The 17,500-nt window shown below is 42.6% G+C and overlaps 1 protein-coding gene across 1 annotated transcript in view; it reads left to right on the top strand.

The window, feature by feature from the left end:
* The window catches only part of LOC120548944 (neuronal PAS domain-containing protein 3), a 72,452-nt gene that overhangs the window by 49,162 nt on the left and 5,790 nt on the right, over positions 1 to 17,500 (top strand). Inside the window, exon 4 of the mRNA XM_039785448.1 lies at positions 43 to 158. Coding sequence (XP_039641382.1) covers positions 43 to 158 — 116 coding nt within the window. The remainder of the gene's footprint in view (positions 1 to 42; positions 159 to 17,500) is intronic.

Genomic DNA, 17,500 nt, shown 5'->3' with positions numbered 1-17,500 from the left:
TCAAAGTTACTGACTGAATTGTCTTTCTGTGTTCCCTCGTAGTAACCACGAGTATAAGGACACGCCCATGGACATCGCCCAGCTGCCCAACCTGCCGGAGAAAACCTCAGAGTCCTCCGAAACCTCAGACTCCGAGTCCGAGTCCAAAGAAAACTCCGGTAGGTGTGAAAGAAAAGACGGAAGAAACCAGGGATGCCCCGAACCGAAACCTACGCTTGCACTCGGCGCGCTGCGCTGGTCGATGTAATGACGGCGCCGTTGATTACGGGAAGGTGTTTACGTAGGTGGAGCGTTCAATGCAGTAGGCTGTGAGGAAGTGGACATGGAACTGGTTCAATGCAGTAGGCGGTGAGGAAGTGGACATGGAACTGGTTCAATGCAGTAGGCTGTGAGGAAGTGGACATGGAACTGGTTCAATGCAGCAGGCTGGGAGGAAGTGGACATGGAACTGGTTCAATGCAGGGGGGGGATAAAAAAGTGGACATGGAACTGGTTCAATGCAGTAGGCTGTGAGGAAGTGGACATGGAACTGGTTCAATGCAGTAGGCTGTGAGGAAGTGGACATGGAACTGGTTCAATGCAGCAGGCTGTGAGGAAGTGGACATGGAACTGGTTCAATGCAGTAGGCTGTGAGGAAGTGGACATGGAACTGGTTCAATGCAGTAGGCTGTGAGGAAGTGGACATGGAACTGGTTCAATGCAGCAGGCTGGGAGAAAGTGGACATGGAACTGGTTCAATGCAGCAGGCTGTGAGGAAGTGGGCATGGAACTGGTTCAATGCAGTAGGCTGTGAGGAAGTGGACATGGAACTGGTTCAATGCAGTAGGCTGTGAGGAAGTGGACATGGAACTGGTTCAATGCAGCAGGCTGTGAGGAAGTGGACATGGAACTGGTTCAATGCAGTAGGCTGTGAGGAAGTGGGCATGGAACTGGTTCAGGCCATTCAAGTCCAGCTACATGTTCAGTTTCAACACGGTCTCACGGCAGTTTGTGAAATGGTCCCGTTATTTTAATCGTGTTCATGGGAATCATCATCTAAACTAATATATTTAAATGGGAAGCATATGTCGTGGTCACAGCAAGACTACGGTAGCGAATAGTATGAAATGCCGAAAATCTGCGTAAGGAGGTTGGTTGGGTGGGTGGATGGGTCAAACAATACAGGACTTTCACACGTATCAATAGATTAAAAATAACGTGACCATTTCACGAACTGCCGTGAGACCGTGTTGTCAATCTGTTCAATGCTGATTGGTCTGGTGGTGGCGAGGACCCTAAACTATACACAACATGGCCGCTGTTACATCTGGTACGAAACATCCGATAGAATACAAGTTGTGCATGAAGGAATCTCCAGACAGCAGCCAGAATGCAGCAACTTCAGGTACGGCAAAGGAAGGACAGTCCCTGTTTACTTCATTCATGTGTTTACTGGGTTCATGGACTGAGGATGGGAGGAGGAGTCAGCACCATCTCAACCAGGGGATTCAGGATTCAGCTGAACCCCAAAAATCTGGATTCGGTGCATCCCTAGAAGAAACAAAAGGAAAGATGGAGAAGCAATTAAATATCACTGAGAAATAAGCATTTCAAAATAAAACCAAACTGTGAGAGGAGCAAGTTAGAAAACAAGCAGAATATCATGCAAGTATTCTCCTGTTTTTACACAATAATCCGATTTCTCTCGCTCCCAACAAGCACCTCTTCAGGTGTTACCGATATAATAACCAAGCAGGAAGAAATACAGCCTGAAACAGAGAAGCCAAAGAGGTTTTATCAGTTGGCGCCAGTGTGCCGGCCGTGCCAGGCTGGATGGTGATGAACGCCAACAGCTGCAGGGACCGAGCTCTCGCTGCCAGCGCTGCAAAAAAAACGCCACAAAACCACATAAAACACGACATAACTCTACAGAACACCTCCAGACTTCACACAACTGCAAACAAAGGCCACAAAGTGGGCGCCCGGATGGCTCAGTTGGTAGAGCGCGCGCCCATATCTAACTCTATAACTATATCCTCGACGTAGCAGGCCGCGGGTTCGACTTTGACCTGCTGCCCTTCGCTGCGTGTCATTCCCCTCTCTCTCCCCTTTCATGTCTTCAGCTGTCCTGTCAAATAAGGGCCTAAAATGCCCCCAAAAATAATCTAAATAAACAAAAGCGCCTTAGAACCCCCCTCCAAAAGCCCCAAAATAGGTGACGCCAAAAAAGTTGCCAATTTAAGGGGTTTTTCCATCACATGGTTACCTGCTCGACTCAACTCTACTCGCCTTTTTTGGTTTTCCATTATCATAAAAAGATCCCTGATACCTGCAGACAGGTACTTGTTTTTAGTCTCACCTCCGTCGAGGTTCCAAGCGAGCTGAGGCGATATCAAAAGATGACGAAAGCCCAATATTCAGCCGAATCTGAAGCCGAATCCTGGATTCGGTGCATCCCTAGTTTGGAGGAAAGCAGCAGCAGCAGCACAGCAACCAAACAGAAACGTGAATGTGCGTACAGGGCTTTAAATCTTGATCACCAGCCAACATGGCTAGTTAACAGACTATCAGATTTTCCAGAGACCAGATTATGAGTGTCACTGAATAAATTTAAAGGTGCAATATGTCATCAGATATTAACACTAGAAGTGCCAAACTCTATAAGCTCTCATGATAAATAGCCAATTCTGAAATTAAAGCATGTATTGTGTTAGGATATTTTTAGGAAAACGAGTTCAATTATGCATTTGAGTAGTTAATACGTGTGAAAAACCACAATCTTTTTTTTCTCATCCTAACTTGTTTTGGTGTCTAAATTTATCTATCGTTGCCGCGTGGCGCTCACTTTTTGTTGGCTAAATTTAACCACCAACGGGTGGTCTTACAGGGAGGTGTGTTCAGGTGCATTCTGGGCGTGCTGGTCTTGCAGGGAGGTGTGTTCAGGTGCATTCTGGACATGCTGGTCTTACAGGGAGGTGTGTTCAGGTGCATTCTGGGCGTGCTGGTCTTACAGGGAGGTGTGTTCAGGTGCATTCTGGGCGTGCTGGTCTTACAGGGAGGTGTGTTCAGGTGCATTCTGGGCGTGCTGGTCTTACAGGGAGGTGTGTTCAGGTGCATTCTGGGCGTGCTGGTCTTACAGGGAGGTGTGTTCAGGTGCATTCTGGGCGTGCTGGTCTTACAGGGAGGTGTGTTCAGGTGCATTCTGGGAGTATTGCTATCTTGAGGCAGCGGGAAGTGATCGCTCCATTGACCAACAAAAACCTGGTCTAAAGTCAGTAACGCAGCATTTCATTGTTATTTTAACAGAGCATTAGTACAATGCTCCTAGGCTCGTGCACAGCACGCACACACTATGCTTGTTACACACACACACACACACACACACACACACACACACACATGCAGAAGATTACTAATAATAATATGACGGTGCAAATCCTCCATCATAACACCAATGCTCCAAGGTCCAAACGCGCCTGGCTTTTAAAGGGAATGGGAGATGATCTCTGATTGGTTGATTGCATGTTACGCCCAAAACACACCTCTGATTAGTGAAGACACTTTTTTTTCGCCGTCAAACTAGCAAAAGTGGATTTGGACACGCCCTAAACACACCTCCACGAGGCGCTCCACACTGTGCCCTTAGATCGTTACAATAGGACCCTTAAACTAGAAACATAACTAACACTACCGGGACCATAATCCTAACGCGAGCATCCGTACAAAAGAAGGAATTAGAATCTTAAATTACTGACTTCAGATCCAGAAATACAAATAAAGGATTTTATTTATCTTGTCTTTGTGTCACCAACGTTTTCAAGCAGCCAAACATACCGAAGGAGACAAAGGCTCGCTCGCTGCCGGTAGAGTTGAATTCAAACCAACGCCGGTGCTCCACCTTGAGCATAATATTATCCAGTCCTGCAGCCTGCGTTGGCATGATGAGAATCAGTGCCAGCTGTTATTCTTGCTGGAGGAGAGTGATTCTGGCACGCTGTCGGCTGTAAACCGACGCCAGCTGCCGCGGGAGGCGGCCAGCTTCAGCCGCGCTCCAACAGGCCCGAGGTGCCCGGGCTCAACATATTCTAAAATGAGATATCTGGCCTTTGACCTTTTGTTCTGTTTGGATGCAATCTGCACAGAGCCAGAGAGCCAGAGAGGACACCAGCACAGCTGCCAAAAACAAAGAGAGTTCTTTTTATTGGTGCAAAACAACAAAATAATACTGACATTAACAGTCAATCCCACACACACCGTCGCTAGCATAAAGCTCTGCTTCCTCCTGTCTGTTTGATAAAAACTAGACTGACAATCTGAGCCTTTAGCAAGGGTTGTGTTTTTACGGATTTAGTGGGAATATATGGGCTTGGAGATGCACTTTTTCTGTTCGGATCTCATAAGATTACTAAGATAAATATAGAAAAGTTATGCTCTGGAAGGTCTTTTAGCTCTCCTGTTGTCCTTGGGTCAGATTCGCCCCATTTTCAAAAAGTTTCTATATCAGAAATTTGGATTTCTTTCAACCGAATTGTCCAAAAAGATAACTTGGATGGTTCCGTACAACGCTGTTAACAAGTAAAATGAATGATCAGTTCATTACTGTCATTGAATTTGGGCGTTTTTATTCAATTTTTATAGCATTTGAAGAAGAAAATTGATAAAAGAACGTTGAAAAAAAGTGACAAAAAAGTTGGAAAAAAAATCGAAAAGTGTGTTTGGATTTTAATTTTTAATTTTGACCCAGAAAAACTAAAAGTTGCACGGTCGACAGGAAGACAACACGAGCGCTAAGTCACGCTCTATGGTGGTAAGATGGCGGTGATGAAAGCGCATTCGTAATATTAAAAACTGGGTTTATGTGTCGACTTTGCTGGAAAAAAAAATGGAATCATTAGTGAACGTTTTTTCATCAGTCAGCAGCCCTCTCCCTCTCTCTCTCTTCTCCTCTCTTCTCTTTTCTCTCTCTCCTCTTTCTCTTCTTCCTCTCTCTTCTTCTCTTCTCTCTCTCTCTCTCCATCTTCTCTCTTTCTCTCTCTCTTTTCTTCTCTCTCATCTTTCCTTTCTTTCTCTCCCTCTCCTCTCTCTCCCTCCCTTCTTTTATTTTTTGTAGTGTGTTGTTGTGTATATAAAATTAATATATGCATATAAATAATATATATATATATACATATTTTTCAGTTTATTAATAAATATATATACACATAATATTTAAAATTTTCCAAATTAAATATATATATATATATATATATATATATATATATATATATATATATATATATATGTATGTATGTAAAATGTGTATATGTATGGTAAAGGTATATATATGCATATATATGTATGTATATGTATGTATGTAATATGTGTATGTATGTATAAAGTGTATGTGTATGTAAGTGTATGTATATATATGTATGTGAGGTGTATATATGTGATGTATGTATGTATGTTGTATAACATATAAAATGTATGCATGTATATTTTAAAATTTGAGGATTATTGAATTGTATGTATGTATGTGTATGTATGTATATGTATATATATGTATGATGTATGAATATGTTGTATTAAAATATGGTGTATGTGTATTGTATATGTTAAAGTATATGTATGTAGTGTGTGTGTTAAGTCTTTAGAAATATTGATATTGTATGTGTATGTATAATATAATTATTTTAAAACATTTATATATATGTGTTGTTTTAAAACATATATATATATGCTGTAAAATATTTAAAATAAGTATATATGTATGTAAATAATAAAAATGTGTTTAAATATGTGAATAATATGTGTAATAAATAGGAAAATAAATATATGGTGTAATATATATGTATATATATGTATGTATATGTAATATGTATATATGTGTGTGTATATATATGTATGTAATGATAGATAAGTGTTTTAGTAAAGACTTGTGTATATATGATATTGTATGTGTAATATGTATATGCTATGTATATGTTGTAAATATTTAAAACAATATAATATGTATTAATATAATATATGTTTAAGAAATATTTATATATATGTATGTATGTTTGAGACATAATATTGTGATGTATAATAATATTTTTAAATAAATATATATATATATGTATAATAATAATATATGTTGATTTAAGTAAATATATGTATATAATTATGTATTAGTAAATATATATGTATATAATATGTTTTAAAATATATATATATATGATATTTTAAAACATTATATGTGTAATGTTTTAAATAAAATATGATATGCATAATAAATATTATTGATGTTTAAAATAAATATATATATATAATATATTTAAAACATGTGATATATATGTTTAATAAATATATATGCATATATATTTATATATATACATACCTCTACTCTCTGTGCTTTATCATCTGTTTTATTCCCAGTCTCACACTGACTGTCAACAGTTTTTGTTATTTGTCTGTTGTTGAGGCCCTGCTGGTCTTTACTGCGTGCTGAAGAGTTGCGGTTGGTTGGATTGCGTTGGATTGCGTTGTGGTTACATTGGCGTGGATTGCATTTAGTTAAAGTTTCTAGGTTTTCAGTGTGAGGTTATTAGAGCTGCCTGGATTCAACTTCATTACTTGACTGAGGGGGAGCAACTCGGTGGACGCATGAGACATTGGTTGCAAGGAGTTGCAGAAGTTTCAACTTCGTCTTGTGATTATTTTGGTCACAACTGGGCTCAAAAGACTCCAAATTCGTTTTAGGTTCCGCGGAGAATAAATCTGTTCTGCATTGGAAAGCACCTTAATGGAGGATGCGAGGTTTTCCCCAGACAAAGCAATTGAGTGGAGCATTTCAGGTGCCATGGGGGAATCAGAGCGTGCCAGCTGGGCGGCGGGCGGCCTCAGTGTGGGCTGGACGGTTTTGGAGTGTGTGTGTGTGTGTGTGTGTGTGTGTGTGTTTTTTTTGTGTGTGTGTGTGTGTGTGTGTGTGTGTGTGTGTGTGTGTTGTTGTGTGTGTGTGTGTGTGTGCAACATGCCTGAACAGCAACAGCTACAGATACCAAACACATCCCCGCGCCATAACAAAACACAACAATTAAATCCCTGTCTGGGTAAATAAAGGGTCCAACACCCTGCGGTCACTGCACAAGAATCCAAAAATACACACAAAAGTGAAGTGAGGGAATGTTTTAAAGGAAAAAGAGCCTGTTGCCTTCCTTTTCATGCCACCAATTTTTTAATATCTGTTTTAAATATGCAGAAATATTGCCGTGTAATTTGGTTGGAAACATTACGTGTTTCCAAAGAGAGGATAAAACCTGGCGATTTTGGGGATCCATACTGCGGTCCTGGGGCCCTAACCTGAAAGGCGCCAAATAGTTTGTTAATCAATCAATCAATCAATCAATCAATCCAATCAATCAACATTTTATTTATATAGCACTTTAGCGACCAATCAATAGCAATGCCAAAGGCACCTGACCAGCGTCGTATGTTACTTACGATGGGGTGAGAATCTGTTGGATATGTCAGTCTGAAGCTTATTAACTGTACCTTTTCTCCCCGTGAATGGAGAATGCCAAGTCCGAGGGAAACCGGGCCACCAATCAGAGCGAGGACCGGAGGCGGACAGCAAGCGTCAACAACAGCCCGGCCAACCACATTTGCTCCTCGGACAGGAAATGGCGACAGGAGGAAGGGGAGCAGCTTCGAAGTAACCCAGAAGAGCCAGGACAGTGGCGGACAGTCTGGAGCCAACCGGATGCAGAGGGGGAGGAACAGGAGGAAGGCAGGAGGAGGAGGAGGGGGAGGAGGAGGAGGGAGGAAGGGACGGGGAGGTTAGCAGGACTGCGGAGGGTTGAGCTTTGAAGCCATGAGGGGACTTCGATAATCTGGGGGAGCTTCACATTAAGAGTAGAGCACTATGGCGGCCGAGGAAAGAGGTTCCAGCTGCACAACTTCGCAAAGTTCTTCGCCGAGGAGGAGGGAGGAGGAAGAGGAGATGACCAGGAGGAGGAGGAGGAGGAAGAGCGTGGCGTGCAAGGTTGTGACAGCGTAGCGCCGGAAGCAAGCTCCAGAAGAGGAGGAGGAAAGTGCAGAAATTGGGCGGATCCCGAAGCAGGAGGATCCGTCTTTCACCGACCTTCGCCGAGCGAGTCGCCATGGGAGGCGGGCCGCCCGCTGGTCGACCCCTCCCAAGCCCGCTCCCGCAAACTCCTCCCACCTGCCGCCACGGGCTCCTCCCCGAGCGAGCAGCGGCAGCCGTCCTCGTGTTGAAATCAAAGGCGGAGATGGCGGAGCCCATCAACTGCAGCGACAGCGCATCTGGAACTTCCCGCCCAACGAGATCTCGAAGCGAGTGCGCCCGTACAGCATGACCAGCGACGGCGGCCGAACGAGAACTTCCCTCACCACAGGTGAGTAGGCTATTCGGTTGTGCGTTATATCCACTTGTCCAATGGACCCTTTTTCACGAACATGTTGGCTTCGTCCTAGTAGGGAAAAGCACAGCTGAAACTGATAACCTTGGCGATGGCTCAGGTCCATCAAGTGTTTCCCCAGTAAAGGATATTTCAGTGAGTCAGCATGAACAATACCAGGACCTCTCCTAGAGTGGAATGCAGCCATCAGTAATGGTTTAATACCAGGGTCTCTCTAAGTGGAATGCAGCCATCAGTAATGGTTTAATACACCTCTCTAGTGGAATGCAGCCATCAGTAATGGTTTAATACCGGGACCTCTCCTAAGTTGGAAGCGCCACCAGTAATGGTTTAATACCAGGACCTCTCTTCAAGTGGAATGCGCATCAGTAATGGTTTATACCAGGACCTCTCCTAAGTGGAATGCAGCCACCTCAGTAATGGTTTAATACCAGGACCTCTCCTAAGAGTGGAATGCAGCCCATCAGTAATGGTTTTAATACCAGGTCTCTCCTAAGTGGAATGCAGCCATCAGTAATGGTTTAATACCAGGACCTCTCCTAAGTGGAATGCAGCCATCAGTAATGGTTTTAATACCAAGGGTCTCTCTAAGTGGAATGCAGCCATCAGTAATGGTTTAATACAGGACCTCTCCTAAGTGGAATGCAGCATCAGTAATGGTTTAATACCAGGGTCTCTCCTAAGTGGAATGCAGTCATCAGTAATGGTTTTGAATACACCTGTGCTTTTCCTACTCTGACATGTCAACATGTCTGCCGTGAAAAAGGTCTCTCATGTAGTCCTATCGAGGTTGGGCATTGTCAGTGCATTGTGGAATTTGTGCGATATGTAGGCTATTGGGGTTGTGCAATATTGTATTATTGTAATATCGTACTGTGCAAGGGCTGTGTCCCACTTATTGCGGAGAATACAATGCAATGGAAATGTTTAATGGGAAGTGCCAATGAAAGGAGTAGTTAATGTGCTTATTATATGTATATGGAAGCATGTTTTGTGTTGCATGAGAGGAATGTGTTGAGAGATATTTGTATTTTGTATTTTGTCTTTTCTGTTTTGTTCAAATTCAATTTTATTTATAGTATCAAATCATAACTTCGAGACACTTTACAGATAGAGTAGGTCTAGACCACACTCTATAATTTACTATTATTGTGTTGTGAGTCAAAAATAATTTCCCTTCAGGGACAATAAAAGTATATCATATCATATCTTATCTTATCTTATTATCACAGGGCTCGGCTCCAGAGTGGCCATCCCGACTCAGTCCCTGACCCCGCCAGGAACGAGGGAGGAGGAGGGAGGAGGAGGAGCAGGAGGTCGTGAGGAAGCCTCCCCCTCCTTACTTGGAAACTCAGGCAGCTTTCTTCCTTTGCTTGAGCCAGTTTGGCTTCCCTCCAGCGGCGCCTGCGTCAGCAGACCCTCTGTCCCCTCCCGCTGTCAACCTCGCCCGCGGGACAAACAACAAGGCACTCCCACAACCTCTTCCTCCTCCTCCCTCCTCCCTCTTCCTCATCCTCGCTTCGACCTCTTCCTCCTCTTCCGCTGCTGTACTCAGTGATCTAGGAGTCTACGGCGTCTCCAGGCGGTAGCGTGCTCCCGTTGGTGCACGGGGTCCACGGGGACTCTGGCGTCCACCCGGCCACGTACCTCTCGCGAGTCTACACCACGGGACCATCAGGTGCAGCGCGCAGAGCGTCACTCTGGCCATGGCGCCAAGGCAACCTGCTCGAGCGCCCGCCATGAACCTGGTGGACAGCTCGGGTTGACCTGGACCCCAGGCGCCCGATGGAGATGCTGTACCACCCGTTCACGGCTCAACATGTCGCCGCTGGCGGCCCCCGGTTCGTTCGTCGGGTACTCCGGCGGCGGGCGGACGAGCAGCGCCCTGGGAGGCCAGATGGCGGCGCGGTAGCGATTTTTCACCAGCGGCGGGAGGGACTTTTTCCACGCTACGTTCCCGGTGTACAACAGCGGGATCCCGTACGCCAGGCGGCTGGAAGCGGAAGGAGGATTAGCATAAGCGCTCAAGACCGCATTACTGTGTTTTTTTTTCCGGAACCAGCGAACTGTGTCAGATTTAACTTAAGACTTTAACTGTCATGTGAAAGTAAAAGCGAAAAAGAGAAATAAGAACAAAGACTATTTTATCTTCTTTTTATCAACACAGCACTGTGTGTTTTGTTTTTGAGGAGGGAGAAAGGACAGGAAAGGGCGACATATGTACTCTAGCACTTTGAATCTGAGCAACTGAGCTTGTGCGTAATAGACATGAATGACCCTCAAACATGTCGCCCCCTTTTTTAATCTATCTTTTTCCTCTCTCTCTCCTCCTCCTCATCCTCCTCTTCTCTGCCTCTCTGTCTCTCTCTTTCTCTCTCTCTCTCTCTCTTTTTGCTCCTGTTTCTTGCGATCAGCAACAGTTTTCTCTACGGATCAAAATGAACAACAGGACACAAAAAAAACTATTCTTTAATGTGAAGAAATCCATTTTTATTTTTTTTGGCCTCCAGAGAATTCATATTACCGGAAGGACTCCGCTGGAGCCTGCGCAGGCGATCCTTTTATCGTTTGGCGTTGTTTTTCTGATGTGTATTTAGCGGAGGGGCGGTGCAGGGGATTTGTTAACGGACAGAAAACTACTCCTCCCCAATATGTATCTTGATGTGATCAAGGCTTAGAAAGAAAAGAACAGTTTTTAAACCAGAGAGGAGGAGGGAGGGAGGAGGAGGAGGAGAAGTGCGAGCCATTCCTGCACCACACACAAAGGTCTCAGAGATAATATAATCTTTTGAAAAAAGGGTTTTTGAGGAAGCGTTTTTCGATTGAGGGGAATAGTTTAGAGAATTAATGCTCTTTTCTTTGTCATTTTCCTTCCTTTTAAAAAAAAAAAAAAAAGAAATCTAGCTCAGATTTTTAACTACGAATCAAGCATTAAGAAGCAAAACTTAAAAAGCAATGTCAACCCGGGGTAGCGACCTGTGAATTAGCGAATGTTATTACTTCCTCTTTTATCCCAGGTGTGTTTATACCTGCAGGTCTCGCCTGAAACCACTAACCACCTCTACATTAATCTCCTCCCATCTCACACCTTTTCCTTCTCTCTCCTATCCCTCTCTCCGTCTACAGGGTTTTCTGGGATCTTAAAAAGTCTAAAAAAGTCTACAAATTCCAAATCAAAATTGTAGGCCTTTAAAAGTCTTAAAAGGTCCCATGGCACAGTAATTTCACTTCATGAGGTTTTTAACATTAATATGAGTTCCTCAGCCTGCCTATGAGTCCCAGTGGCTAGAAATGGTGATAGGTGTAAACCGAGGCCCTGGGTATACTGCTCTGCCTTTGAGGATGAGAAAGCTCCAGATGGACCAATCAGGAATCTTCTCCTTGTGATGTCATAGGGGAAGGGTTACCCTCCCTTTCTCTGCTTTGCCCCCAGAGGGAATTTGGTAGGAAGAAGAAAGAGAGAGACATCATGGCTTTCAAGAGAGCGAAAGTGGCAGTTGGCCAGGCCACACCCCACCCTCCACCTTGCCCCCCCTCTCTCCCTCCTCAATAGCTACAGACACAGAAATGGGTACATCCTAAGGAAAGAACTTCTTGTGGGACTGGCTCTAGTGGCTGTAATTCTGCACCAAGGCTGAATTTGGGAAAGAGACTTCGAGTCATAAATGTCCACTATTAGACTTCAGATAAGTTGGGACCACTAAGTCTATATAAAGAGACTTCAGATACAGTATTAGGGGACCACTAAGGCTATATAAAGAGACTTCAGATAAGTATTGGGGACCACTAGTATAAAAGAGACTTCAAGATACAGTATGAGGGGACCACTAAGGTCTAAATAAAAGAGACTTCAGATACAGTATTAGGGGGACCACTAAGGTCTATATAAAGAGACTTCAGATACAGTATTGGGGGACCACTAAGGTCTATATAAAAGCATCAAGAGCACCATGTCATGGGACCTTTAAATTTGCCCAGTATTGAGTTCCAGGTCTTAAATCCGTTTTAAATGGGTCTTAATTTTCCCCTCATCCATGTTACACTCATTGAAATGCTTTTTTATTCTATTGTGTAATAGGTCTTTCTTTGCTAGTCCAAATATATAATTAAGCTGTATATGAACATATTTATTTACTTTGCAAAGTACTGTTGTGGGTCTACCATTTCATTGTACTTTTAATGTTTATTGATTTAGGACTCTTAAATTTCATTCATAAAAGTCTTAAATTTGACTTGTTAAAACCTGCAGAGAAACCCTGGTCTATACCTGATCTTTCAAAATCTTTCCGTCCTTGCATTTCTTGCCAATATCGTCGACAGATTCATGAAGTGCTACCAACCCGTCAGTAACCAGGTTCAGCTAGCTGATGTGTGGTGCTGTAGCAATCCCCACACTCATCCTGTTTTCTGTTGGCGGAAGGGGGTCGGGAGTGGACAATTATAAAACCTTTTGTTATTTACTCTTGCCTCTCTGGCCTTCAGGAAGAAGTCAGAAACACCAGTGGAGAACTTCTAAATTCAATGACATCATCTCTCCATGTTTTCACTTTAAAATGTCCCTCTAAAGGCCGAGAAATCTGATTGGGCGCTGGTGGCGCCGACGCGGCAACATGGAGGTGATTGGTTTGAATTTTTAGTAGGGATACACTAAATCCAGATTTCAGTTGGCTGAATATTGTGTGTTTTCGCGTGGGTGGGCGTTCAATGCAGCAGGCGCTGTGAGGAAGTGGACATGGATCTGGTGAGCAGAAAAAGTTGTTGTTTAGGCAGTACTTTCAGTCAAAGGCCATTCAAAGTCCAGCTACATATTCAATCTGTTCAATGCTGGTTTGTCTGGTGGTGGCGGGGACCTTAAACTATACAACATGGCAGCTGTTACAACATCTGGTGAGGGATCCGAAGAGGGAGGAGGTTGTTTGCAGAAGGAGTCCCAGACAGCCAACTAGAATGCAGCAACTTCAGGTGCGACGAAGGGACAGTCCCCTGTTTACTTCATTCATGAGTTTACTGGGTTTTCATGGACTGAGGATGGGAGGAGAGTCAGCACAATCTCAACCAGTGGATTCGGTATTATTGACGGAACCAAAAAAAAATCCTGGATTAGTTGCATCAGTTTTTAGGCTGCATAAGTGTGGATTTATTTATGCGTATTTTCTAACTTAATCACTTTTAATTCTCAATTGGACTGAGGGGCTAATGGTGTGCGCTAACTGAAAATGAATGTTGAAAACCTCGGCGACTCCCTGTTTCTTACGCGTTTTACTTTACTTTGCACTTTCATTACCTTACTTGCTTTTGTTTCCCTCTTCTCCTTCTTCTTCCCTCCTCCTCCTCCTCCTCCTCCTCCTCCTCCTCCCTCTTCTTTTTGATTATTTACTTCCCCTAAACCAGAATCACCTCTCAATTTTCCTATAAAGCAATCCCTCTCTTCCATCTCATCGCCCGGACCCTGTGATTTAAAAACCAACCAACAACAGCAGCCAACTATATCAACAAAGTGTAAGCGTGAAGTGCATTTTTATTGTTTATCTCTCTCGTCTATCCTCTCCAAGCTACCAATCTCATCTATCATTCAATCCGGGGCTACAGAAAGAGAATGGATGTTTTAGAGGATGAGAAAAAGAATCACATTCCCTTTTAAACAATGTTGTCTTCCTACGGTAGGTTGTTTACGATGCGTTCTGTGTTTCTTCTTCTTCTTCTTCTTCTTCTTCTTCTTCTTCTTCCCAACCACTCCACCCCAAAAAAAGAAGTTTTAGTGTTTTAAACAAGCACTGTGATTCTCGTTCATTTATAACTTTTTTTTTTTAAGTTTCTTCTACTTTTTGGGTAAAAGATGATATAGAAGACAAAAAGAAATTAAAAAATGTAAAAATAAAGGCAGTAAGTAAATAATAATTAAAATTTAAAACTATCCGACAATGCCATCTTTTTAAGTCGACAGCCCCGTCTTCAAAACCATCCCGGTGATACCTTATTACCCAGTGTGATTAAGCCCGTTAAGCGTGTGTTACCCGATGTGTTTAGTGTCACTGGCTGTCAAAAGTCTTTCATGGCGACTTCTCTCTCTATTGTGTGTGTGTGTTTATTATGACAGTATATACTGAGCTACTGTTGCTATTTTTTTGTCCTTTGTTCTTCTCTGTACTCTATCTCTAATGTCGGTGGGGGTGAAGTGGGTATGAGGATGGGGAGGGCTTGAGTGGAGAGGGGTACAGTCTACGAGGTGAGGAAGTAGCCTGCGACCCCATCCAATGTAATAGTGGTTGGGGTTGGACCAATGCATTTGACTACTCAACTCCACCAGTCTTCCCGTTGTTTGTCGGAAGTGAACCTAGCTACCAGAGGAGCTATATGGTGGATTTCTTAGCTACCAGTGGGCTAACTGTAGGTGGATCTTAGCTACCAGCGAGCTAACTGGTAGATTAAACTCTTAGCTACCAGTGGAGCTAGCTGGTAGGTTAACTCTTACTAAGGAGCTAACTGGTAGATTAGACTCTTAGCTACCAGTGGCCCAACTCGTGGGTAAACACTGCTTCCGTGGGGCTTGCTGTAGATTAGACTCTTGCTACAGGAGCTACCTATTACCTCTACCAGGGGCTGTGTACCTTTTCATTTTAAGACTAGAGATGAAGGAGGTGGTTAGACTTGTGAAGGGAATGTAACCCCGCGCTAATGGTGATTGAAGTTTCCTTATCCAGTGGGCTCCTTCTGCAGGAGCATTGGGGTCTTCTGTTCCTCTTTTAGATAATCAATTCTAACTCCTTCACTGTAACCGCCAAAGCCATTTCAAACAACTGGTGTTTCATCGTAGCCATCTTGCAATGTTTACTAATGACTTGATGTAGGCTGTGCAGTCATCTGTTTGGCTCGCCTCTGGCCCACCCTATATCAGATACACCAATGTGAGTTGGTGCACCGATATCCAGATACACGTGTGATTCCAGGTGCAGCTGGGCTACCAGGGCATAGTTAAACGACATTACAGGGATGCCAGAGTGACTCGCTGAGCAGAAATTGTGCTCGGCGAGAACTCTGGATTTCAGGGTTGTGATTGACAGACATCCCCCCTCCAAATGACCTTCTTTGTCTCTTGCCCCCAGTCTCTTTCTCTCCATCCCCCCACCCCATACACCCTCTATCTGCGAGTGTTAGGTGAAACCAGTGGAGGTTTAGCTAGAATTTAAGTGTTCGGTGGCCTTTGCAAAAGACAAAAAAAATACTTTGTAGGAGTCCACCTTTTTTTTTTTCCAACCTACTGCTTCCTTTTTATTCCTTAGTGAAGGCCTTTTTGTTTTCTTTTTTTTCTTTTTTGGTTTTTTTAATCCTTCTCTCTCTCTCTCTCTTTCTCTCTTTTCTCTTTCTCTCTGCTATTGCTTTTTATTTCTTATTGTAGTCTTCAACAAAACCTCTTTATCTTTGTCCTTTTTCTCTCAGAGATGAAAAGATTCTTTGTAGCTCAAGGTTTATGGAGCCATGTTTTTTATTACCTTCAAAGGAATTCTAGAATAGCAGTTTCTTCCGACTCAGCATTACAAAGTATTAAAAGAAATAATAAATATTCACTGTGATAGAGATAAAATTATGATGAGAAAAAAATAAAGCATTAAAGTATTTTTTTTTTTTTAGATTGGTCCTGGACAAAAGAAACCTATAAAAAGCCTCAGTTGCAGCACATTTCTATAGAGTTCTATACAAGGGCTTCCTGTGTGCATTAGATTGTATTTCATTGGTTCCCGAAACTTGTTGACTTCCCTCATGAAACTTCTCTCCGCAGGGACAAACAAAAATTACACAACAGAGTGGTTCAAAATTAAAAAAAAAAAAAAATCTACTATTTCAGGAACCGTAATGAAAAAAGAAAAAAAAAAAAAAAGCAGAATTTTAGGAATTTCTAAAGAAATTAAGAAGATAAAAAAAAATATTTAGCACTATAAATCTATTTTATAGGTGTTTTGGAAAAACTTCGAACTGCATGTTTAATTGGTTAGATCCCGATGCGTTTCGCATTGTCGAATCCTAATTTTATTGTTATTTATTTACTTTCCGGGTCCAACGTTTTGTCGTTTTCTTGCCGTTTTTTTAAAGAATCCAAACCCAAAGCGGGGGCGAATAAAGGTCTGTATTGTCAAGCCAGTCGAATAACCCCATTAGCGTCTATTTTCTCGTTACTACGACTAATACGTTAAACAACAGCAAATATGAAATTGCTGATAAGTTTATTTGTTTCTGATGTTTACGGTGAAGGAGGGAATGTGATTGGTCCAACTTTCTGATCTGTTGGTTGATTGTTTGGAAATTAGTTCTGTGGTTGAATGTTAAATTCAGTCATTTCAGAACAAATTTGTTTCCAGCACCTCTGGATTTGCGTTCTCTCTACTTTTGGTGGTTTTGGGGTGAAAACAAGGGGTGGGTGTGGGTGGGGGTGGTGATGACAGATGTATGGGCGAGCCTTCATTGTAAGAAAGATTGCTATATGGGGGGTCGTTTGTGGTTGAATGTTAAATGCAACCATTCAGAACAGAAATTGTTTCCACCTCTCTGGATTTTAGCGTTTTTTCTTTTGGGTGGTTTTCGCGACGAAAGCAGATTGAGGAAGCCGGGGGCACAGATGAATGGAGCCCATTTAGGAGAAAGGAAAAAGGGGGATTGGTCTTGTGAGGGTGTTTTGGAGACAAAACTCCAGTGAGGAAACCAGGAAATACACCCACATGTGAAAAAGCCAACAACAGGTCAAAGAAGCTGACAAATGTTTTCTGTGTTTTGTATGTGAAAATGAAAACTTTGCTGGTGATTTTAAAAGCGACGAAAACCATAATCACAGCTGCGTAAATACATAGTGTTTAAGAATTACAAATATTGAAAAATCACTTCATTTACCTGTGAAGAAACTGTGTCTGCTGTGTTTTTAACTATTTCTTGTATTGCAATCATACAGATTCTTTTATGAGACGGTTATGAAGTAACTGAAATATGGGAGAGAGGGAATCTCTTATTATCAATGTTAACGGTTATAGAATTCTAAAAATACAAACAAATTAAAAGCGTAAAAAAAGAGAAAAACTATGGTACATTTCTATTTTGTTATGATTTTTTTTATATTTTAATGAAAAGCTTGCGGG

The sequence above is a fragment of the Perca fluviatilis genome, chromosome 20 (assembly GCF_010015445.1).
Source record: "Perca fluviatilis chromosome 20, GENO_Pfluv_1.0, whole genome shotgun sequence".
Taxonomy (NCBI): domain Eukaryota; kingdom Metazoa; phylum Chordata; class Actinopteri; order Perciformes; family Percidae; genus Perca; species Perca fluviatilis.
The sequence above is the reverse complement of the archived record's forward strand: the minus strand, read 5'-3'. Positions and strand labels throughout refer to the sequence as shown.